Below are 25,756 nucleotides of genomic sequence, written 5' to 3'. Positions count from 1 at the left end.
AAATATGCATTAAATATTGAAGAACATTAAGATTATATGTAATATGGTGTATATATTTAGCAAAATGCTCCTCTCTAGAGTTATTTCTTTCTAGCTGACTAACGAGTTTATGTCTGTTTTCTGAGGTAAATATGAAGATACATGACATTGATTGCAAGCTGTTTAACTGACGTCTTTCCACGGTTGAAACGCTGATTGAGCGAATCAATGTCACATGATCTGGATTTGGATAAGTTGTACTCTATCTTTAACACACTTTCAGATGCTCATTCATGTTTATTTCGCGCTGTGACTGGTATTATTATCCCGGAAGAGAGATCAGCGCTGCTGCTTCTCTTGAGCTGCGCCAGAGCGATCTCACGCCACAGCGACAAAACACTATTTATGTTTTTGAATTTCTAAAAAAAATGGACGTAATTTGAAAATTGAGACTTTGATCCATTCATTCAAATGAAACAGGATGACTAATCGATTCTTGAGATTTAAGAATCGATGTCGGTTCGTTAAAATGAGAATCGATTAATATCGAGAAATCGATATATATTACCCAGCCCTAGTGTAAACGAAAGGCACATCCGATAAAATATTTTTGCGTTTTCACACCCGAGCGTTCTCGTGTAAACGGGGCCACAGAAAGTGATTTGCCGGCACCTGCTGGCTGTTTTAGGCCCTGTTTACATGAGAACGCACGTGGGTGAAAACGTAAAAAAAAAATTATCAGATGTGCCTTTCGTTTACATGGCGACAGCGTTTTTGGGGCTTAAAAACGCAAAAAAAAGTGAAACCACCCTCCAAAGTGGAAATCTTAAAAACGCGTTCCCGTGTAAAGAGAAAAAACGCAAAAGTCCACTTGACAGTGAAGGTTGTACGCAGGCGCGCGGACTTGGAGTTGTTGTGTGGCAGTTCTCCACATCGCCATCTAGCCGCCTGGAGTGCATACTACATTGAATTTCACACACTTTTGCGTCTCCATATGCACGCAGATTTCCCACCCAAAACTCTCGTCTAAAAGCAGAACAAAAAGTGATAACGCAACGCCACTTTTGCGTTTCCTCTTCAGATTGTTTCCGCGTAAACATAGCCTTAGTGAGCGAGTCATTAATCTATACAACCCGTTCCTTCAAAGGCTGGATCATTCAGGAACGACGCAAGTGACTGTCTTTTGCTGTGTCCCAATTCACATACTTAAACTCTTTTTAAGTTTCTCAATGTTGTTGCAGTTAAAATATAACACAGATAAATTGAAATTTATCTTTTCCATCAGTTTAGACATTGATTTTTAATAGCAAACCCATTTAAGATAAGATAAGATAAGATAAGATAGTACTTTATTGTCCGTGTACACGGAAATTTGTCTTGCAACCAAAACTCCAACAATTATAACACACACAAACTAAAAACAAAACATACAGTCATCAATAAAAAGTATACCAAAGTACTTCAATAATATTATGGGCACTCTGCCCTGCAAGAGTGTTCTTCAGCTACAGGTGGGGGGAAAACTATCGCTTCTTTCCCCTCATGCGTTGATTCAGCATCGATATTGACAGAGGAACAAATGAGTGTTTGTATTTGTTCTTCCTGCACTCTGGGACCCTATAGCGCCTCCCAGAGGGCAGGAGTTGATACTCCTTATTCAGCACATTTTAGAGTGTCTCTACTTAAATGCCCATCTCACAAACTAAAAATGAAGATAATAAAGGAAAAGAAAAACTCAAGTTTTAACAGATAAGAGGAATGTTCTGCAGGATCAAACATATTCACTCTGGACACAGGAACCTGTTAATGTCATTACCTAATCCTGTAAGAAAATGTATATTCAAATACACACTATTATCCCTTTACAGTTACCATGTCGACTTTTAAACCTAAATTTAACGTCCAACAACAGATATTTCAGCAAAATATTTTTGGGCTGAATATTAATTGCCGTCCTCTTCACGGTGTCTGAAGCGCATTCATTACCAATAACATTTGAATAATAATTTGGTGGAATTATTTAATAAGATATGATAAAACAATTGTTAAACATGGAGTAGCCTGGATGTATTGTTAAAGTTTTTAACTTAGCTGTAGCCACATTATAATAGAAATCCAGTTTAATATAGAATCTACAAACCTACATTACTCTAGTCTGCACTGTGAAGAGCCATAGTCAAAGTCCAGCACACTTCTGTATGCTTGCAGCCAGTTCCCATAATGCATTTCAGAATGGTGGTCAGTGTCTCTTTATAATACAATTATATGAAATAGCAGATGGGTAACTGGCACATACACTGCTGTTTGGTACTTCAATTACAACATTTCACTTTTTGGTTGTGGCCACCAATATTCATGGTGTTGAATATTCGAAACAGCACAGCTGAATTGTCACACATTGCATGAGTAACGAATTGAGTTCTCCAACTAGTCACTAGTCTTGTGCTAGTCACTTGAATGTTTAAATTGGCAAGAGTTCAAAAGATGCGCAAATGACAAAGTTTTGTGGTGACCCAAGTGACAACAGTTCTGTCAGCTGTCCCGAGCATCTTTCACACTGACTTGCAGGAATATCTGGACTACCATCAGACTTCTCTGAGAGTAACATTGTATGGGATGGAGCAAGATTACCGGAGGGAAGGATTTGGTTGAGATTGCATGTGCATTAGTCGTTCTTTATTTTTAATGTGGAATTGCTACTGTTGTCAGTGTCCATTAAGTACTTAAGTCTGAAAAGCTATAGTAACTCGAAGTTCATTTACCTAAGATGACTCCTGTTGGAGTGAAGTCTTCTGTAACAGATCAGACAGAGGCCCAGAATGAGGATCAAAACTGCAAAAGAGCAGAAAAAGGAAAGGCAGACACAAACTACACGCACAAGATATCGTTATTAATTTACACACTTGAAGGATTAGTTTATTCATAAATGAAAGGTACATATGGGCATGTAGTTTGTCGTTTCATTTCTCTACTAAAACACTTTTAACTTTTAATTTTTACTTTCACGGCATGCATCAATTTTATTTTTTCTTCTCTCAATCCAATCATTTGCTGAATCGTATTGTTGTTTTGAGATGTTCACAGAAACAAACAAATACAAGCATACAGCTTGGACACTAGATGGTGTTCACTAGTAGTTAACACTTCCAAACAATCACTCAAAAGTAAAGATTATGTGTATTTGGCATGTTGTCCGAGGAGAGGGCTCTGAACTGGGTATTTTGGCCCAAACCCAGTGTACTTCCCCCATATCCCTGGCTTGGATAGGAAAACAGCCACAAGTGAGGAGTCAGGGTAGTGGAGGGATGCAGAAAACTGTCGAAGAACATTGGTGAGTCGGCTATGTATATAGGCCTCCTGTCATGCTGATTGGAGAGATCATTTGAATGTGTTCCTCACAAACTTTGTTAATAAAATATGATTTCACGAGTTCACAATTATAATGAATTGATCGCATGCTAAAATCCAAATGAGGCATCTAAGGGGAGCATCAGTGTGGAGGAGTGCGAACAGCCTTTATTAATGCAATAAGCGGTTGCTTTCGTTCTCACAATGACCTACTCTGCTGTTGGTGGACCATTCTTTCTCATATAGGAGCACTGCTTCGACATGAGGAGAAAGCTCAAACAGCACTGAGGACGATTAGGACTGCGGGAAGCAGCGACCTTGGTAAAATCCCCTGAATCTGATGGAGGGGGCTGCTTCGGTAAACTGACTACGCAGCCAATAACCCGTTCAAAACCGGGATATTAGCAATAACCCGGTCGCGAACGGCCATGTTAACACCAGCAAAAACCCGAATATGCTCATAATATTCACATATTATACCTGGGGTACCCCTTTTCTAACCCGAATTTTTGGTCATGTAAACGCGTATCGGCATATCCCCATAGTGATTTGTGTTCAAGCAGTCTTGGTCTTTTTAGTAGAGAAACTTCTCGGCGCATACAAAAACCCGCGTGCAGTATACCGGAAGTAAACATGGCGAGACACAGTACAGCATACTTTTGGAGCGAGGTCAGTAACGTTACCAGCATGAAAGCGCAAACAAAGGCGATCGCCATCTGCCCCGAACTATTCATTATCCGCGTGCTGCTGTTGTTGTTGTCTTTGGATACAGGAAGAAGAATCGCAAATGACGGATATTTCGTCTTAAGGTTGTCTGTACGTCCAGACGCTAACCGCGTGTCGCCATTTACATCGGGATATTGCAATTCCATGTATACAGGAGAAACTCTGTCTGCTTTCGCATGTAAACGGGTTATTCCTAATGTTTCAGAAACCCAAATAGTGACCGTTAGCCGACCATAACCCGAAAATTGGCTGCATGTAAACGTAGTCAGAGTTGATCATCGATGGGGAGAGAAACCAAGTTATTATAGAAAAAGGAAAGACTGTTCCACTTTTTTTGTTTAAGGAAGGTTCTCTATAAAACTAAGCTCGTTGCAGCATGAACTAGTTGGGGAGATTGGGTGTTCTAATCATAGACTGTAAAAAAAGATGGACGACGCCCCTTCGCTCTTTTCCATCAGAGACAACTGAAGCCGCCAGTGTCTCGATATGACGCTGACATCTTGGGACTTGAGTCTGCGCACTTACGTGTTTCGGGACCAGTCATGCGCAGTCGTGAGCAGGAAGTAAAGCCGCGAAATCAAGGCCGCGCCCTCATTCTCGCTGAATCAAACGCAAGCACACGCCCCGCACTTTCATTAAAGGGTTAGTTCACCCAAAAATGAAAATTAAGTCATTAATTACTCACCCCCATGCTGTACCAACCCCGTAAGACCTTCGTTCGTCTTCGGAACACAAATGAAGATATTTTTGATTGAATTTGAGAGCTGTATAACTACCACATTGGCTCCTAAAGGACGGCCCAGAAAGTCAATGAAGAAAATGTTTAAATATCCCAAGTGACTACCGTGGCTCAACTATATGTTTATCAAGCGACGCGAATACTTTTTGTGCGAAAAAACAAACAAAAATAACGAGTTTATTCGACTATTTCTTTTCTTCCTTGTAGGCCAGAACGAGACTTCCTTAGATTTCCACGACGCATGCGCGAGATTTGCGATCTGCTCACACCAGCTTACACTACTTCAGATCGCAATTCTCGCGCATGCGTCGTGGAAATCTATAAGGAAGTCTCGTTCTGGCCTACAAGGAAGAAAAGAAATAGTCGAATAAACTCGTTATTTTTGTTTGTTTTTTCGCACAAAAAGTATTCGCGTCGCTTGATAAACATATAGTTGAGCCACGGTAGTCACTTGGGATATTTAAACATTTTCTTCATTGACTTTCTGGGCCGTCAAGTGGCAGTCCTTTAGGAGCCAATGTGGTAGTTATACAGCTCTCAAATTTAATCAAAAATATCTTCATTTGTGTTCCGAAGATGAACGAAGGTCTTACGGGGTTGGTACAGCATGGGGGTGAGTAATTAATGACTTAATTTTCATTTTTGGGTGAACTAACCCTTTAAGTGTCCTCTGTCTGCTTCGTTCTTCTCCAATGATGTCTGCTGATTGCAGAACCTCGTTAAAATAAGGTAAATACAACTACTAACCACATAATCAACATTATTAAAAAAAAGTCCGCTGGTGCTTCAGTGACTACCTCGCACAGAGAACCTGTCAATCACAGCTGTCAATCATGATGTCAGAGCGCCGTTATTATCATCACATAACTAACTAAAAACAAACTTATTTTAAAAAACGAACACTTGAAATTACATCAACGTGATAGAAACTACAGTAAATGACAGAAACTATCTTTGGAAAAAGGATATGTGAAGTGTAATTTAATTGTTTAGTTGGTCTCGCGTCCCATTGAATAACATGGGGAGGCGGGGGTTATGAGCTATACTAGGACCGGTCACAGGGGGGCGATCGAGACGTTTTGGCTTCACTTTTGAGGGCTTGTGCGGCACGCTTGGTTCTAATGCATGAACTAAAGATGCAAGGAAGAGGAGAGATGAAAAAGTGTCCTTGCAGAATCATGCACATCCCGAAGTTTAAGCAGCCAGGCAAAGATAGCAGTTTGTGCTTAGAACAGTTTGGACTGTCTAGGAGGGTGGACACGACCAGAATTATCCTGTCGATTTTTCCTTGGACAATGAGGCCTGGAAATGAACTGTACCCAAGTTAATATCGGAAATTCAATGGACATGGCTGGACCAATGATTTTATCCTGGGCGATTGGAATCCCGAGCTCAGCGGAAACCGTATGGGACTGAGAGATCTGAAGCATTTTGTAAATCTTAGTAAGATATCTTCTAAGTGATAACATGCGCTTTCTTACCTGCTTATTTTTACCTCTGACTCATCTGTTTGATACTGTTATCGTGGTTTGATGTTGAATGATCAAGGTCATAGAGGCATTTTGTCGACGGAGCTCTAGCCTTAGGTAAAGTGCTTAGGACTCTCGCTGGGAGATCTGTAAGATGGGCCACACATGCAGGGCTCACTACTCGAGCTGGGGATGCTTGATCTTTAGATGGGAAGGAAGGTCTTTCCTCAGGGGTATTGGCCATGTGGCTGTTGCTAGCAGCTGAATCAACTCATGTAACCAAGGCTGTGCGTCTGTCCTCTCTGATCCTATTAAAGGTTCTCTGAGCGATCCTGGGTGTTGACGTTCGGAATATTTTCAAACAAATCGGAGGCTAGCTAAACCCTCCCTCCGCCGCATCTCATCTCCTCCCCCTCCCTTCCGTGCTTCCTGAAATAATTGTGAACGTGCATAGTTCTAGCTAATTATATCCTTGTGTGGGTTTGGCGAACATAAGCGTCAATTTAGAAGAAAAAAAACAATTTAACGTTACCCACCTGTCCATCAAAAACAGAGCAGAGTTCTCGCCATCGTTCAAAAGCTTTGCTACCGATGTAAATTCGGAACTTCGCACGTTCTTTATCCGACTCCTTCTTCTTTTTAATTTGTTCTTCAGAACGACGTCTCTTTGGTCGTGTGTCGGCCATTTTTCAAACTTCCCTCTGATGCTTCGCTGCTCTCCTTCACACACACACCCCCTTCATGTGCACGCGCACTAACCCCCCAGACCCACCCTCAAATACTTCTTGCCAGTGATTGGCTGGAACACTGTTTGTTAGGTTTCGTGGTCCGGGTGAGACATGATTGTTTTTGTTGCCGTTTGTGGAGCCTGTGGTGTCTACAGAGACCGCGTTTTTTTACAGCGTGTTTAGGGGACAGGCAGCTAGCCGATAGTGAGGAGACGTTTGATGTATGTGACAAAAATTGTTTTGGCCCCACATCGCTTAGAGAACCTTTAATGACCTGAGGGAGGAGCGTGACTGAGGGAAAAGTGTATTGGGGAAGGCTGGGCCAGTGCATCCGTGCTCTCCGAAAAGAATATTGGGCAGTGAGAGTTGTCTACAGAGGCTAAGAGGTCGACCTCTGCCCTGCCGAAAATAGAGGAAGCCTATGCAGCGAGTGACTGTCTTCCACAACCAGGCACTGGACAATATTCTGTATTGCTCGGTAGCTCGATCCGGTTTGTCATCACGAGGTAGGCATGTATGTTAGGCTACTTAGCTATGCGTGTAATGCGCGAATCGGTGGGCGGGGCTAAACCGGCCGTGTTGAAGTAGGCGTTGATCTTCTTCTGCGGGGGTGGTGTTTTATCCTCTTTGACGTCATAGTTCCCCACTTTTAAAAACGAGACGTTTTCAGAGGCTGGTGTCAATAAAAGCTTTTATTGGACTAACAAGGATGTTTTCAGTTCTGAAACTTACAGGATATTCTTATAATATGATGACCTCTTAGATGTCAAAAGCTCGAGGAAAATTTGATTTCTTAGTTCATCACCCCTTTAATCTTTACATCTGAGTGGATTATTTTATTCATTTAACCAACATGTTATGTTGAATAAATATTTGTGTTATTCAGGCCCTGCATTATTGTTAGGGTTTCAGTAACACACCCACTGTGAAGCCTATTGAAAGCGCCCTGGATATAAATATATGAGCCACCGTACTCTAATGGATATTTGGCATGCAGTTAACAATGAATGCACATAATGTGAATGAATTTAATACATTTAGTTTCCAAGAGTTCCAGCTAAGCTTGAGTAAATTCACTGAAAAAATACTGATTACTGAGATGACACATTCAGAAGGGACTAAAATCACAGAGAATCTCTGGTAATTATTATTTTACCCCACCTCTCCATTGTTAAACTAGTCCCGTCTGAACAGGTTTAAAGACAGTAATGAAGATGAGAAAGGAAGAGCAGGTGTTATATTGTGAGAATATAGTGAGAAGGCTTATATTTTCCTATTAAGATGTTGCTTACGTCTACCTTGTAAATATATATTTTTTTGCTATTTTATTTAAAGGATTTTTCATGTAAATCAACAACAATTACAATTTTAACAATATTTCAATTGTAATCTTTCTTTGTATAAAGTATACATTATATGTATTTCAAAGCAAAGTAGTCGTTAGATTGAATATTGGAACTATTATAAAATCATACAATTATGTTATAAAAATATAATTAATACAATACAAAATACAAAAAGTAATACAGGGCATATGCAGTATTGAACTAAATGTTCTTCTCTAGAGTCATTTTTTCTTGCTAACTAACGAGTTTATGAACATTGAATCGTTTTCTTGAGATAAATGTAACTTTAGGTGACATTGTATAGCCTACAAGCTGTTTTATTGACACTGATTGTGCGATTACATGAGACAGGAGTCATTTCATTAAGTTATTCTATATCTTTCAACATTCCTTCTGATGGTAATTCGTGTTTATTTACTGCTGTAACTACTAGTAGAGATGATTGATCCGTGCTGCCGCTTGTTTGAATTTCCTTATAAAATCGACAGAATTTAAAAGTTGTGACTTTGCTTCATATTTCGCATGCATCAACAAAAAAACAGCACGGACTAAAGGATTTTAGATATCATGCCATTCTTTTTAAAATGGAGAAATGAACATGTAAATCTAGATCTAGTGTCCACACAGCTGACATGTTTCACTGTTGTAGCTTATCAACGCAGTGTGCACGAAATAGTCACTGAACAGTCAGAGAAGCGCTAATTAAATGTAATTTTCACTCACTGATTTCGGCCCTCCAAAACCATCTCAGCCCGAAACCAAAAACAGCTGTTTCAGCTTTTCCAAAAAGAATAGCTGTCACATCCGGTCAGGAACGAAACAGAGAGTGAATCCAATCGCAAGCATTTATTAATTACACTAACAGATAATCCAGGGACCTCAGAACAGGACAGACGAACAGGCAGGAACCGAGTGACATTAAACAACAACCGACACCCAACAACTGAAACACAGGGGTATAAATACACAGACAAACAAGCTAATCAAGCTAACAAGGGGGTGTGGTAAATAAGAAACACCTGTGGACACTGAGCAAAATCATAACAAAAGACAAGACACATGGCAGGATCACATGACAAACAAGGAAACACGTGATACACAAAGCAAAACAAAACCCACAACGTGACATAGCCTCCCCCCTATGGGCGGCTCCCGACGCCCCTAGTGTAACACCCAAAACAAAACCCAAAACACAAGTTCAGGAGGGTGGTGACGCAGAGGTGGTCCTGGGGGAGGGAAGGAGGGCCAAGTCTGTGCAGGGGAACAGGACCAGACTTGGAGCAGACGACCAGGCGAAGGCCAGGGCAGAGCAGGACCAGGCGAAGGCCAGGGCGGAGCAGGACCAGGCGAAGGCCAGGGCGGAGCAGGACCAGGCGAAGGCCAGGGCGGAGCAGGACCAGGCGAAGGCCAGGGCGGAGCAGGACCAGGCGAAGGCCAGGGCGGAGCAGGATCAGGCGACGGCCAGGGCGGAGCAGGACCAGGCGAAGGCCACGGCGGTGAAGACCCCTCGGGCGGCCACGGCGGTGAATTCCCCTCGGGCGGCCACGGCGGTGAATTCTCCTCGGGCGGCCACGGCGGTGAGAGCCCTTCGGGCGGCCACGGCGGTGAGAGCCCTTCGGGCGGCCACGGCGGTGAGAGCCCTTCAGGCGGCCGTGGCTGGGACACTGGGCCCCCCCCCAAAAAATATTTGGGTTGAGTCCCCGGGTGAAGGGCAGATGGGGAGTGGATGGTCTCGGGCTGGACGGTCTGGACGGTCTCTGGAGGGCTGGACGGAACCAGCAGTAAAGAGCATTCAATCTCTGGAGAGCTGGACGGGACCAGCGGCGAAGAGCATTCAATCTCTGGAGAGCTGGACGGAACCAGCGGCGAAGAGCATTCAATCTCTGGAGAGCTGGACGAAACCAGCGTTGAAAGCTCGGGCTCGGCAGGGCTGACGGTGAGCGCAGGCTCGGCAGGGCTGACTGTGAGCGCAGGCTCGGCAGGGCTGACGGTGAGCGCAGGCTCGGCAGGGCTGACGGTGAGCGCAGGCTCGGCAGGGCTGAGCTCCGGCAGGTCGGTCTTGCCGGACAGAGAATCGTTCAGCAAAACAGCCTGGATGATATAGTCCTTCAGACTACAGCTAGGGTGATGGAGTGGCATAAAGGAGTAGAGTGGCTCGGATAGCCCTCCTCTGAAGAATACCATCAGGCATACCTCATCAAAAGATGAGACAGGTGCCAGCTTAATAAAGTCCATAATATACTCCCCTAAGGACTGATCTCCTTGACGGAGACACATAATCTGTGCTGCTGGATTCATTTGGAGGTCGGTTGTTCTGTCACATCCGGTCAGGAACGAAACAGAGAGTGAATCCAATCGCAAGCACTTATTAATTACACTAACAGATAATCCAGGGACCTCAGAACAGGACAGACGAACAGGCAGGAACCGAGTGACATTAAACAACAACCGACACCCAACAACTGAAACACAGGGGTATAAATACACAGACAAACAAGCTAATCAAGCTAACAAGGGGGTGTGGTAAATAAGAAACACCTGTGGACACTGAGCAAAATCATAACAAAAGACAAGACACATGGCAGGATCACATGACAAACAAGGAAACACGTGATACACAAAGCAAAACAAAACCCACAACGTGACAATAGCAATACCCCCACTTAAATAGAGCCATGACCAAAGAAAATGTTTCCCTCGCACCACATTCTCCAGTCTTTCTCAACTATCTTTTATTACTATGGGTTTCTTGTAAAAAAAAAATTCTAATAATAATAATTATTATATATATATATATATATATATATATATATATATATATTAGGGCTGTGCAAAAATTAATTGTGATTAATCGCATCCAAAATAAAAGTCTGTGTTTACATAATATATTTGCGTGTGCTGAAATATAATTATTTTGTATAAATAAATACCTATGCATGTATATATTTAAGAATTATTTGCGCTTAAATTCTGTAGATATATAAATACATAAACTATATTATATAAATATAAATATTTTATATATGAATAACACATTTTCTTAAATATATACATGCATGTGTGTGTGTATTTATATATACAAAATAATTACATACAGCACACACAAATATATTATATAAACACAGACTTTTATTTTAGATGCGATTAATCGCAATTAATTTTTGCACAGCCCTAATATATATATATATATATATATATATATATATTGGTCTGGATATTTTTCTCCCTCCATCCATTTAGTCCCTATTGTCAAGCTCTCCATGTAAAGAGGGAAAAGAAAGAAGAAAAAAATATGAAGACAGAAGTAAAAACCAATTTAAGATAGAAGAGAAGATCCACGCTTTGTGACATTAAACATTGGGCTATTACTAGTCATTTAGTTGGACATTTTCCTCTCCTTAATTTTGTTACTTAACTCTAATCCTTTTTCTTCTGCAAAGTTCATCAAAACCTACCTATTTCTGTATTTTCATTTCTAAAATTAAGAACTTGTTAACATCTGGGAAAATCTCTCTCACTTAAAATCTTCTGCTAAAAGTTTCATCCAGAAAATCATTGATTTCTTTTGCAGCGTACAGCTGTTCACCTTTACACTAAGAATATATCTCACATATCATCATCTTCACCTCCTTCCTCAATCCCATGACCAATTCCCTCTTCCTCTGTCTGTGAAAGAAAAGGCCATTATCACCTTTATCACCAATACTTGCTGTTTCAAAAGTGCAAATGACTTTTCTTCAACACTCTTCTCATCATTTTCCTGAACTACTTCACTTACTCCCTGTTTTCTGTTCCTCAGGGAAAGGACCCGGAAGAGGCGGATGAGGTGGTCGTTGTTATTGAAAAGGGTTTCATGGACGAGTTCTTTGAGCAGGTTTGTATATTTGAAATACACTGAAAATCCTCAAACGTATCCAGACTATCAGGGCTAGGTTTGAAAGAAAGAGAGTTGAGGTGAGGCACCATTCACAAACGGCCTTGGTCTTTTGCATTTACTAACTAACTAACTAACTAAATAAAGGCACTCAGGAGAAACGAGGGGTATCCAGAAAGCAGGCTATGTGACTTACCTGGGTAAGCTAACCATAATTAGCTAACACACCCCTGGAAAGACGAACAGGAACACAAACCAGTATAATACACAACGAGAACATGCAAAGAACTGAACCAAACAACAGGCTAAATGAGAAATACAATAAAGTGGGACCAATCAATCAACCAATGAGTAACTATGGGACCAAAAAAATCCAGAACTAAATACAGAGATTGAAACCGATCTTAAAGAACCAAAACTACACAGACAATACATGACAGATGTCCTGAGTTCTACTGGGTTCTGTTTCCTAATCAGCCACACATGGAAAGACTATAATAATAATGCAAGATGAAGACCATACATCACATCAGACACATCAAGACTGAAGATAAGAGGTTAATAAAGTCTGCAGTTGTGTTCTGTTTATGAATTAACACTGATTTCTGCTTTTAACCACTTCGCTTGTGCCATGAATATCAGTTCTGTGGGTTTGCTGGCAGCTTCGATATACTGTTTTTTTTTTAATTATTATTTTTATACATGTTACCAGTGTTGTAGTCGAGACCACCTCACTCGAGTCCGAGTCGACACCGAGACCAGAGAGAGTCGAGTCCGTGTCAAGACCGAGTCCATAGAGAGTCGAGTCCGAGACCAGAGACAGTCGAGTCCGAGTCAAGACCGAGTCCATAGAGAGTCGAGTCCGAGTCGAGGCCGAGTCCATAGAGAGTCGAGTCCGAGACCAGAGACAGTCGAGTCCGAGTCAAGACCGAGTCCATAGAGAGTCGAGTCCGAGACCAGAGACAGTCGAGTCCGAGTCAAGACCGAGTCCATAGAGAGTCGAGTCCGAGTCAAGACCGAGTCCATAGAGAGTCGAGTCCGAGTCAAGACCGAGTCCATAGAGAGTCGAGTCCGAGACCAGAGACAGTCGAGTCCGAGTCAAGACCGAGTCCATAGAGAGTCGAGTCCGAGACCAGAGACAGTCGAGTCCGAGTCAAGACCGAGTCCATAGAGAGTCGAGTCCGAGACCAGAGACAGTCGAGTCCGAGTCAAGACCGAGTCCATAGAGAGTCGAGTCCGAGACCAGAGACAGTCGAGTCCGAGTCAAGACCAAGTCCATAGAGAGTCGAGTCCGAGACCAGAGACAGTCGAGTCCGAGTCGAGACCGAGACCAGTGAGGGTTGATTACCTAATTTACTTTTATTTACTTAGAGAAATCCTTTTTTTTATACTGAATTTACTTAGAGTTTAAAAAATATGATCAGTTTAGGGTAAAACGGCCACATAGTAGGTGGTGTTAAAAGTAATTTTATTACAATTTGTCATGCGCAGTTGCGCACTAGAAAATCACCAATCACTGGGCGTGTCAATCAATTTAAAGAAATATTTTATTAACATACATTAATAATCATGAAAAATATTTTTGAATTTAACTCGAGTGGACTCGGGAATAAGTCCGAGTCCTAAAAAAAAAAATGTTCGAGTACGAGTCAATTCCGAGTCCAAATGCACACGAGTCCATGACAAGACCAAGACCATTAAAATATGGTCTCGAGACCGAGTCCGAGACGAGTCCGAGTCCCGAGTACTACAACACTGCATGTTACAGCCTATTTAGATGCACATGCATACATTTGCATACTATGATTTAATTGAATGGATAGTTTAGCCAAGTCTGGTTTCACATATGATTACTGTGTTTCATTCTGTGTTTGAGTTTCTGTGAAATGAGATCTTTCTCTTGGTCTTAATCCTTCACCATAATGGACATTAAGGCTGAGGTAGAAGTTTAAATCCTTGGAAATTGGTTGAAGCTATAATGTGCTACGATTGTTCAGCACCACGTTGTTATTATTATGTGATTGGTTGTATAGACGTGGATGTTAATGTCAACATGAGTTTGATCAGTTCTGATTTCCCTCTTCTCTCACAGGTAGAGGAGATTCGAGGGTTCATTGACTCTCTGACAGAGAAAGTAGAAGAAGTGAAAAGAAACCACAGCACCATCCTGGCCTCTACAAACCCAGATGAGAGTAAGACCTTGTTACACACTCACAAAAGTCTTTCATTAGTCCATAAAGTCCGAAATGCACATGGAAAAGATCATAGTCCTGTCATTCAGCTTTCACTGTTACAAAACATCTATGTGTCTCAGTAAGAACTTGTATGGTGACATCATTTCCTATATCATTCTTTTGTCTTTCTAATATTGTGGCGTGTTTGCAAGGCAGCTGTATTTAAAGGGGTCACAGCATGAGAAATAAAACTTGCCTTGATCTTTTGACATATAAGAGGTCTTTGTACTATTGAAATATCCTGCAAGTTTCATAGCTTAAAACGTCCTCCTTGTTATAAACATCGCATTTTTTAAATAAAGCTCCCAAAACTGATTGTTTGATATTGTGGGATCTGTGATGTCACGTTAGAGAAACATATTTGTGACCTGATCCAGCAAAATGAGTCGCAGTGACCCAAATTTCAAAATTGTGATTTTGGTATTAATTGAAAGAGGACACCATAAGCTTTCTTTCAAATGATATCTTAGTCAAAGTCATACCTTGAATGGTTGTAAAGATATACACATTTGAATTCAGGTCGTCTGCCCTTTTTTTCCAATTGAAAACCTGAGAAAATCGCTTTTAAAGTTTTTTTGCCCATTTTTTTGACATCATTCCTGTGATGTCAAAGCTGAAATTATTGTCATTACTCCAGTTTTTTAATGCCACATTATTCTTCAGAAATCATAGTAAAATGTTGATTGATCAATTATTATTGGTGCTCAGTTAAGAAAGGTTTTTATTTTTTATCAATGTTGAATAGCTTACCCATTGCGTGGGTTTTAGATGCTTAATATTTTTGTGGAAACCATAAAAAAAACATTTTTTCTGATTAATTGAATGCATCCTTGCTAAATAAAAGTAGTATTCTTTTCAATCAATCAACTTTCTTTTATTATTCTTTTATATTACTCAACCAAAAAACTTTTAATGGTTGTATCTTGGTTTCCAGAAGAAGAAAGAACAATATTAAGCAGCACAACTGTTTTCAACATTGATAATGATCAGAAATGTTTCTTGAGCATCAAATTAATAACATCAGCATATTATCCGGATTTCTGAAGGATCATGTGACACTGAAGACTGGAGTAATGATGCTGAACATTCAGCTTTGATCACAGGAATAAATTACACTTCACAATACATTCACAGAAAACAGCAGTGAAATAATTGTATTTTGAAATAAGTGGATCAAATAAATACAGCCTTGGTGAGCAGAAGGGACTTTTCAAATATTTTCAAACTTTTGACTGCATTGTGTGTGTTGTATGTGTAGGCTTTATATAGGCCTAATTCGTTTAATAACTATTATTATTATGTATGTGGAAACTCATGACAATGAATTAAGTCAAAATTATTTAACTTTTGAAATTTAATCATATCGAACATTATGATCATAACAAAAAATGTTGACCTTTAAAAACTTTAAAACTCAGCTTAAATAGGCCTATCAACATTTCTTATTGATTTCATGTCTAATATTTTAAAACCCGACGCCCGACGTAAAATTTTACCGGCACAATCCAGCACAAATGAACGAGGCTATTTTGGGTGAATTTTGGGTGAAATATCTAAAAAACCGAAGCAGCTGAAACGAAACGTTTTACAGCACAAACCAGCACAAACGGAGCACAAACGAACGAGACTACTTTGGATGAATTCGAAGCATGTGGGGGGCTGAGTGACGTCATCGACCTAACCTTCAATGATTAATATTTAAAAATCCAAAGCAGCTCAAACGAAACTTTTTACAGCACAAACGAACGAGACTATTTTGGATGAATTTGGAGCATGCGGGGGCTGATGACGTCATCGCCTATAATTCAAAGTCTGTTATTTTAAAACCCGACGCAGCACAAACGAAAATTTTACCGGCACAAACAAAGCACAAACGAACGAGACTATTTTGGGTGAATTTTGATCATGTGGGGGGGTGAGTGACCTGAGAATGACCTAAAAATATTTTAATATCTAAAAAACCGAAGCAGCACAAACGAAACTTTTTACAGCACAAACGATTGAGCATATTTTGACGACGTTTTGCGTTGGGTGGGGGGGCCAACTTCACGCAGGTTCATGTCCGTATCGTTGTTTTTTCTTCATAAATGCGAACACGGAAAATAAAATAAAACATTTTCTGTTCTGGGGAGAGTCAACCCTTCTTCATCCGGTGGGTATTACTTTTGGTTTGTGCGGTGTGTTTCACATAGGCCTATTTATTAAAAGATTTAATTATCTGGGAATTATGGATCTCCTCCATAACGCTGAAATTACCACATTTTAAACAATTTAGTAATAATTTAACTAGTTTTGTGGTGTAGGTCTACATATTTTATAACGTTAACTTCAAATAATACTAATAGTAGCCTAATTTAAAGATGTGGAGGATAACTCCGGGATTTGAAGGGACGTGTCGTGATTCTGTCTTCTCACACCGCGACACAGGTTAGTGGATCTGAGCGTTGCGATCATTACACCTTACATGTATTCTTCTTGCAGATAAATATACTCACAAAGCAGGTTAGAAGCCTCCAGTGAGTTCAACGTTTCAGCGGATAGGCTACCCGGGAAATGCTCAGAGCTGACGAGGGGAATTTCAGCGAATTTAAAGCTTTGACAACTTTAATCGTCATTTAAATACCTTTACTCAATTATCTGGACTACGAAACTTTGGGAGATTATTTTTGAATGTCTGTTCTTTGAAATTAGCAAAAAAATAAAAAATTTTGTTATTTAATTGTTTTTCCACATAATTGGCCCATATCTTAAAGGTATAGCGGAGGATCTTTCCGATTTTTAGATAAGACCCGCCCTCTCCAATTTAAAAAAAAAAAAAACGCACATGCACAAACACAACACTCCCGAGAGGGAACGCCTACTATTACGCCTTGCACAATTATGTTGCAAATTGTAAACTAACTCAAAAATATTCATAAAAAAGACAACATGTCAAATGCCCTTCCGTGTTTTATTTACTTATTATACTGATCGATTGAGTGACCGAGGACTCAAGACATGATATGTCCAACCCTGTATCACACAAAATACGATCTCAAATCGCAATTACGTTACATAGCAACATATAAGCAGTGCTATTACGTTGGTCCTTAACCTAATATGTCTCATTGTTAATACGTAGGTATTAATAAGTTATTTTTATACATAGTTGCGTATGGAGAAGTAGCTTGTTGCATTTGTGTAATAATAAACACACAAGGTTTTAGAATATTTCAGCGTGATACCATTTTGGTCAAAAGGCTACTTTAGATAAATTGAGATGTTTACCGTGTCTATGCGGTGCATGACTCGTGCCAGGGCTAGCATTGCTAAGTAGCTTGCATTAACTTTTACTAGTGATTTTAAATGGATTTCTCCAAATAGCGTGACAAACTTTACCTGTCTGGTAGAATCTTCGCGACTGCGGCATCAGAAGCCCAACCTGTGCTTTTAGCGCACGCCAGCGTGTGATATTCACCCAAAATCACTCTGGTCTTGTTTCTACATTCTGCGGCCTTTCTCTTCTTATCATTCACTTCGTAAACATTTTTTCTCTTTCGACCCTCAGCCATTTTCAAAGAAAATGGCTGAAACCGCAACTCCGACATAATACACCTGAAAGCGAAAACTATAGGGACGAGCACGTACGACGGCCTTACGTAAACATATCACCAGAATGATTGACACTTAGATCGACCAATAGTATAGACTACCCACCCGGAAAAAGAAAATCCTCCGCTATACCTTTAAAATGGAACATTACGACTTCCGACTCATTTTGCCAGAGCGGGTCACATTTGCATATTCCTGCCTCCAGAGCAAGACATCGACCAATAGTTATACGTCTTCACACCATAGACCCCGCCCACTGGCGTTCAGTCTCTTAACGCCTACACTGGATGTGAGCTTTGTTTCAAAAGCAAATAGAAGCCATTATAATCACTGAATGTGAATATATATACTGTAGACAGCATTGTCTACAATGTATACAGGTGTGCATTCAGTTTCTGACACCCTCACCGTGCTTGAGTGAGTTGACAAAAGTATAAATGGAAGAGTGAAAAAACGTTGGCTTTGACCATCCAATTTAAACAACTGGTCTGTGTTTTTGTACATGATACCAGCGCCTGAAACAAGTGGATGGTATATTTTAATGGAGTCCCAGATCGCGTCAAATGATTATATGTTTGTTCATGTTGTTTTGTAAACGAGGAACAATATAATGGACAGTTAGCAAAGAAATGTTTGTTGTGATTTTATAATGCTTTGTCTATAAATTTTGGTTTTCACCATATATAAACCTCGTTTTTTTGTGTGCAAAAACTATTAACATTATGTGCAAAAACTACTACGGGAACATAAATAATATTAAAATAATAAGAATAATAAAAAAAAGTCAATGTCATGACCAGTGTTGGGTAAGTTACTCTAAAAAAGTAATTAATTACTAGTTACTAATAACCTCTTCAACAGTGTAATTTGATTACTGTACTAATTACTCTGTCTAAAAAGTATTTAATTACTTTTAATTACTTTCAAAATCCCATATCAATCTCAACCAGCTGAATAATACAAGGATAGACATGAATCTCTTTTAATTCTTTCAAATAAATACTATAAAATTACATGAATTATCCTTAAACTGACCAAGGAGGAGAAGGTTACATTATAAAAACATACTTTTTAGCATCAGACAATACATTTTGATGTTAAACCCACTATTGTTTTATGTCTGATCTCATGACATTTCACACTTTTTTCATACATATTTTACAATAATTCATTTGAATTTGTACGAGTGCGGTCGTAATATTTAGACACCTCATAAACTGCATACGAATCGCTGTGAGATCGGATTGATCTATACACAGTATTTACCTCAATTACATCAGAAGTAACTGTAATTAAATTACAGATAAATTAAGAGTAATCCCTTACTTTACATTTTCAAGGGAAAAGTAATGAAATTACAGTAACTAATTACTTATTTAATTACTAATTACTTAGTAATTAGTTACACCCAACACTGGTCACTGGCCTTAACCCCTTAAACATAAAAATCTAATTTACCTAAATATAGCATGTTCACACACCTAAATGTGCATTGCTCCAGGACCAGGGTTGGGAACCACTGCTCTATAGCCACAACTGCACCAAAACACTCTCTGTGCAAGCACACGTGGTCCAACTGTAGACTGTGTGCTCTTGTGACTGACACAATAAATGCCAATGTTCTCCTACAATCACAGCAGGGCTACTCTGTAAATGACTGTACTCCGTTCTGACTCAGGAAGTATTGATGGATAGCATAGCACTTCAGTCTCACGCTCGTTTCAGAGGACCATAAACACAATCATGCAAAGAAAAAATCAGTAAATCACCCCTTTAAATAAAGGACATCTTAAGTGTTTCTAGTTGGAAAATAATGTGTTACTTTATTCAAATATGCTGAATAGCCTAGATTACATACAGTAATATTGGAATATTTGTGTAGTTGATGTGCATATACATACTGTGTCTCTCTCTTTTATTTTTTAACAGAAGCAAAAGCAGAGTTGGAGGAGTTGATGACAGATATCAAGAAGTTGGCTAATAAAGTGCGCTCCAAGTTAAAGAGTGAGTCCTTCACCCTCCTGCAACTATAGTCATGTTACAGACAGAGGCATCAGAGAAACAATTACCACGTGTCTTCGGTGCACTCTCTCTTCAACAGCACTGGCTTTATTAAAACTTGTGAGCTGACTTACTCAAGTGATGCGTCTTTGGTTTTAAGTTAAACTGTCTGAATCCTGAACTGATATTCTGGGTATTATTAACTGGCCATAGTTTTGCGATAGCAAGGAATTTGATGGACTGTAGTGTGATAAGAACTTAAAGCTTTGTAAGTAATTATAGACAGCAAATTTAGTGAAGCTTCAGCTGGTTCAGAAGCTAATTCAATAACCCTGAAGGAAATTCTCCAAGTAGTGCATTACAATAATCTAATTTTGAGTCATGAACACATGAATGGCTTTCTGGCATTAGAAATAGAGCCGTTCATATAATTAGGATTCAACGATTGTGGTATCATTGTATCAACATCATGGTACTGATAGCAATATACACAATAACTCATTCCAGAGGGATTTGGAACAAGTCTGGTTCTTATATATCCCTCAGGTGCTCTTCGTTTCGGAGTCACACTTGTTATCTTCCCGGTCAAAAGTGACCGGACGCCTAAAAATGAAACTTTCTCCATCCCAGTAAAACCAATGCAATTTATTTTTGTTCTATAATATTTATTCTTTTTAATTTAGTATTTTGAGACAATTTAAATGAATTTATTAATATTTATGCAATATTTATGGTTTATTTTTGCCATAGAAAAATATATATTATTTTCTATATATATATATATTATTTTCTTCAAAAAAATATTAATGCAGTATTTTAGTTTAATATAGAGTCTAGGCCTTCAGAAAAAAAATGTTTTTTGAAGAAAATTAGCACCATCTGGTTACAGTATAGAGAAAAAGCGTAGAATCATGGTGTAACCACTTGATGGCATGTACAGCTCTCTATGGAGAGGCATGTGAATTCCCCAGCTGTTTATCAACACATTTTTTTTGTTGTTGTTGGTGGATTTGTATATATAGTTGAAACAATATCAAAAACTATTTCTTATAAAAAAAATGACAAAAAACAAATATTCACAATTTTTTTCTTTTTTTTTTTTTACAATTTCCCATTCATTTCCTATGGGGTCATTTTTGACCAAAGACCACAAGTGTGACTATTTTTTTTAAGGCCACTTAGCATGCTCAGATCATGACCTCAATTTTTGTGTGTGTTCACATACACAATGCCATAAAAGTCACCAAGTTTCGTAACATCGCGATGAAGCTGTGATTTTTAAAAATTCAAAACATACTTTTTGTAATCAAAATTTTTTCGTGTGTATGTGTATAAAAGTGTGTTTGTATGTGTGTGTGTGTTGGTGGGTGTGTCTGTTTTGCACTCTAGATGTTGTAGAGTGTCACCCCTTTCTTGCGGTGTACTTTTTTTTTTAGAATTGTGGCCGATTTGTAGATTGTACATACAAAAATTTAGAGAATTTTTTTTTTTTTTTATCAATTTCCCATTCATTTCCTATGGGTCGGTCATTTTTGACAGAAGAGCAAAAGTGTGACTCATTTTTTTACGACCACTTAAATTGCTCGAATCATGACCTCAATTTTTTTGTGTGTTCACATACCCAATGCCATAAAAGTCACCAAGTTTCGTAATTTTCTGAAGAAGCTGTGATTTTTAAATATTCAAAACAGATTTCTTTAATCACAATTTATTGGTGTTTTTGTGTATAAAAGTGTGTGTGTGTGTGCGTAGGGGTGGGTATGTCTGTTTTGCACTCTTGATGTTTTACAGTGTCACCCCTTCAATGCTGAGCACTTTTTTTCTGCATCGTGGCCGATTTGTAGATTGTACACACAAAAATTCTCAAAGTTTTTGTGTTTTTGTCAATTTCCCATTCATTTCCTATAGTGGTCATTTTTGACCGAAGAGCACAAGTGTGACTATTTTTTTATGAACACTTAGCATGCTCGGATCATGACCTCAATTTTTTTTTGTGTTCACATACCCAATGCCATAAAAGTCACCAAGTTTCGTAACATTCGGATGAAGCTGTGATTTTTTAAATTTCAAAACAGAACATTTTTCGGTCAGAAATGACCGAAGAGCACCTGAGGGATATTGATCATTTAGAGCATGTAAATGAATAACCACAGGGATGTCTCCCATTTTTTTTAAGGTATCCAGCTGACCATAGACCAGGAGGCAGTAAACAGTGAATGCCCATCAGCTGATCTGAGGATACGGAAAACACAGGTGAGACGTCAGTCTGCTACTCACTGATGACTGGCTGATACATAGGGTTTGTGTACATTATTATAATTGGTCTCTGTTTTTCAGCACTCCACCTTGTCACGTAAATTTGTGGAGGTGATGTCTGAATATAATGCAACACAATCAGATTACAGGGAACGTTGTAAAAGACGGATACAGAGACAGCTGGAGATTAGTGAGTACACACACACACACACACACACACGCGCACACACACACGTGAGCCAGGTGTGTTTTCTCTGAGAACGCAAGGGAGTTCTCAAAAAGGTTGGGAAAAATAATCAACGGTATAAAAAATAAAACAAAATGAATAATTCAACATGAGATTTATTAGCACTCAGAAATGCTTGATTCAGACATTCCGCTAATATAGCTAATAATCTGTGCTTCTTTCATGTTTCTTGTACATGAATACTGAATTGAGACATGATTGCTTTATATGATGAACAGATTAAGAGTTTTATTTATTTTATTTTTTTTTTATTGTGGTTTAGTTCCTATTTCCCTTGTTTCCATGTCTGTCTTGTAAGGCTACGTCCACATTAATCTGGACACACTTGAAAATGGCATTTTTGTTTAAAAACGCTCTCCGTCCACACTAGCGGTTTCAGTGCGGATGAGAAACTTCTAAATTCACCATACTGCCTATGTGTGGAAACTCACCGGGACGAAACAGATGGAAAAATGAATAATAAAGTTATCGTGCAATTCTTCTAACAGGATAATTTTATTTAGCAAAATATCTCACCATCACCGATGCGTCCAGGTCGCACTCAGTCACCATATGTTTGGTCTAAAACACGTCTGTATTGCCGTAGGACAGCAAATGTGAGTACACCGGTTCAGTTTTTGCTGATTACTTATCCAGCCTTGGTGTACACAAGTGTGGTTTAGCCAGGTCATACATGTGTAGATAGGCCATCTTCTGTCTTGACCAGTATTCAAGTGGTTCAACACAACGTGGCAGAATTGGGTCCCTAAGGTATTTCTGTACGTCCACCAGGGTTTCCGTTGTCCGGTAATTACCGGACTTTGTCCGGGAAAAAAATGAAATGTCCGACAAAATTAAATCTCTCCGGTCAAATTGTCCGATTAAAATTGCCTAATAATCCAGCCCCCCTAACACAATCTGAATTAGAGAATAAGCCTAAAATATATAAAGCAAAAATACACCGACCTTTGGCTATGTTATAAAGGAACAGGCTCTACCGTTTGAATGTTATTAAAGACGGCACATACAAGGATGTCAAAGTGACCAATTCAAGCGACCGCTACATTCAAGCTTTCAAAAAAGCCAGGGAACGCTAGGTTCAACATCTGATAGATGCCTTGCAAGATCGGTTCCCCGAGGATTGCATGCATCTACTTCACTGCCTCGATACCCTTCTGAATCCCTAGATATCCGCAGACACATAGTGGTAAGTGATCTGTTGATTTATTATACGGTCATTCTACAGAAACGTCGGTGCCCTTTTAGTATGGCAAGATTTCATTATTTATTTTTCTAACATTTAAACTTACACGACATTATTCAAATTTAAAATATAGGCTAAATAAAAATGTATATTTTTGTGCATTTATTTAAAGACGGCATGTATTCGTATTTTCCGCACTAAATAAGGCGCACTTAAAAGCCTTACATTTTCTCAAAAAACGACAGTGCGCTATAATCCGGAGCGCCTTATATATGGATCAATTGGTTAATAACGCTCCGCGTTACCTTACAAAAACTAAAGACCAACAACAACATTTTCCAAACAAATTTCAATTTACAATTTCAAATTACAAATTAGGACTAGCAAGAACAGGAATGTAGCATACACAAAAAGTCCTGTAAAATCAAACGAATAAATGGGCCTAATAATATTAATAAAAAATGTATAAACAAAAATATACATAAAAGTTTTAAAAGTAAATTAACTATAGGCCAGAATTTTGATAATTGAACTTTTGCCCAACGCACACGATAAAAAATGTAAATGGGTTAATAACCATTGTACACACAAACTGCTGTAAAATTAAACGAATAAATGGGCCTAATAATATAACTAAAATAAAAATATGAACAAAAATGTAAAAAATATATATATATATATATATATATATATAGGCCTACATAAATGTTTAAAAGTAGGCTAATTAATTTTTAGGCCAGATTTTGATAAGCCTAACTGATTTTTGCGCAAAGCGCACTATTAAAATTTAAATTGGCTTAGGCCTATATCATCTGTTCAAAAAAAAAAAAGTTAAATTAAACGAATCAATGGGCCTAATTATATAAATAAAAATCATCTACATCAACATCAACGTGTTATATTAAATACATTTTGGTAAATGAACTATTAGGCCACCAGACGCCTATATATCTAACTGACCTTATTGCGCAGAGAGCACGTGGACGACAATTTAAATTGTCTCAAACTTAAAAAAAAAAAAAAGAAGAAGAAGAAAAAAAAAGAATTGCTTTCCTTATCTAGCCTACAGTTCTTTTGAGTTCACCTTCAAGAACACGAGTTTGGACAATGTCTGAGGCTTCAGACACATGCGGTGGTTTCTTGAAAGCAGGCCAGCAGCGGGGGATGCTGAATACAATGCAAGCAACTTTAGTCAGGCGGGGAAAAGACGTGGAGACGCTCCACTCCGCTCACATGCTCTGCTGCGAATGTAAGTTATGCCAAGTTCAGACGGCACGATTTCAACGAAATTTATCCAGATTGGACCAAGCTTGCCAAGATAGCCTCCCTGTCTCGAGTGTTCCTGCAGAGAGGGGGTTTTCACTGCAGAATCGGATCAAGACGAAGCAGCGAGGTTGCCTTGCAGAGAACAATTACGGTTACGCGGCTTATGCGTATTGCAAGTTGTGGAGAGACGCTGCGAAGTTTTGATTTTAAGTCTGCAGCTGCACATTTCAGCACTGCAAAACAGCGTAAAAAGTAGCCTAAAATTACGCGAGACAGTGTTATAGGCCTAGTCATTTGTTTGTTCCAATTAATTTGACAAGGAGTCATTTCACGGTGGCCAATTTAAATGTTACCAGCTAAATGAGACGCTGAGAGTGTATATAATTAAGTTCGCTTGAGTAAAAACTACTATTCAGATATTGTATGTGGGGATTGGTTTGTTAAATTAATGTGAAACCATAGTAAAAACAATTGGCGTTGATTGACGCCAATCGGACGTTCATGTTTTCATGGTTTCCGCCTATTTGAAAGTTATGCTAATAAACATGTTGCATTCTATACGGCATGATTATGTCATTTTTTAAGTTACATAGCCTGCCTCCAGTTTTCCTCAACTTGACTAATTAAGAGGCGATATTTGACCGGCATATCATCAAAATGTCCGTTAAACTAAACCTCTGCCGGACCATTTTTTTCTAGCGGAAACTCTGACGTCCACTGTAGCGTCTGCAATGTTGGCAAAGGTTTTCATCGCATTGTGGGCATGGGT

The 25,756-nt window shown here is 39.1% G+C and overlaps 1 protein-coding gene across 6 annotated transcripts in view; it reads left to right on the top strand.

Annotated features, from left to right (window-relative positions):
- stx1a (syntaxin 1A (brain)) overlaps positions 1 to 25,756 on the top strand; it is a 61,008-nt gene that overhangs the window by 2,024 nt on the left and 33,228 nt on the right. For all 6 annotated transcript variants that reach the window (XM_039654118.2, XM_089120878.1, XM_089120876.1 and 3 more), the window contains exons 2-6: positions 12,135 to 12,209; positions 14,302 to 14,401; positions 19,964 to 20,038; positions 22,212 to 22,288; positions 22,373 to 22,481. In XM_039654118.2, coding sequence (XP_039510052.2) covers positions 12,135 to 12,209; positions 14,302 to 14,401; positions 19,964 to 20,038; positions 22,212 to 22,288; positions 22,373 to 22,481 — 436 coding nt within the window. The remainder of the gene's footprint in view (positions 1 to 12,134; positions 12,210 to 14,301; positions 14,402 to 19,963; positions 20,039 to 22,211; positions 22,289 to 22,372; positions 22,482 to 25,756) is intronic.

Source organism: Pimephales promelas, chromosome 16 (assembly GCF_988280905.1).
Source record: "Pimephales promelas chromosome 16, fPimPro1.hap1.1, whole genome shotgun sequence".
NCBI classification, from domain to species: domain Eukaryota; kingdom Metazoa; phylum Chordata; class Actinopteri; order Cypriniformes; family Leuciscidae; genus Pimephales; species Pimephales promelas.
Note: the sequence above shows the minus strand (reverse complement) of the source record. Positions and strands in the feature narration are given on the sequence as shown.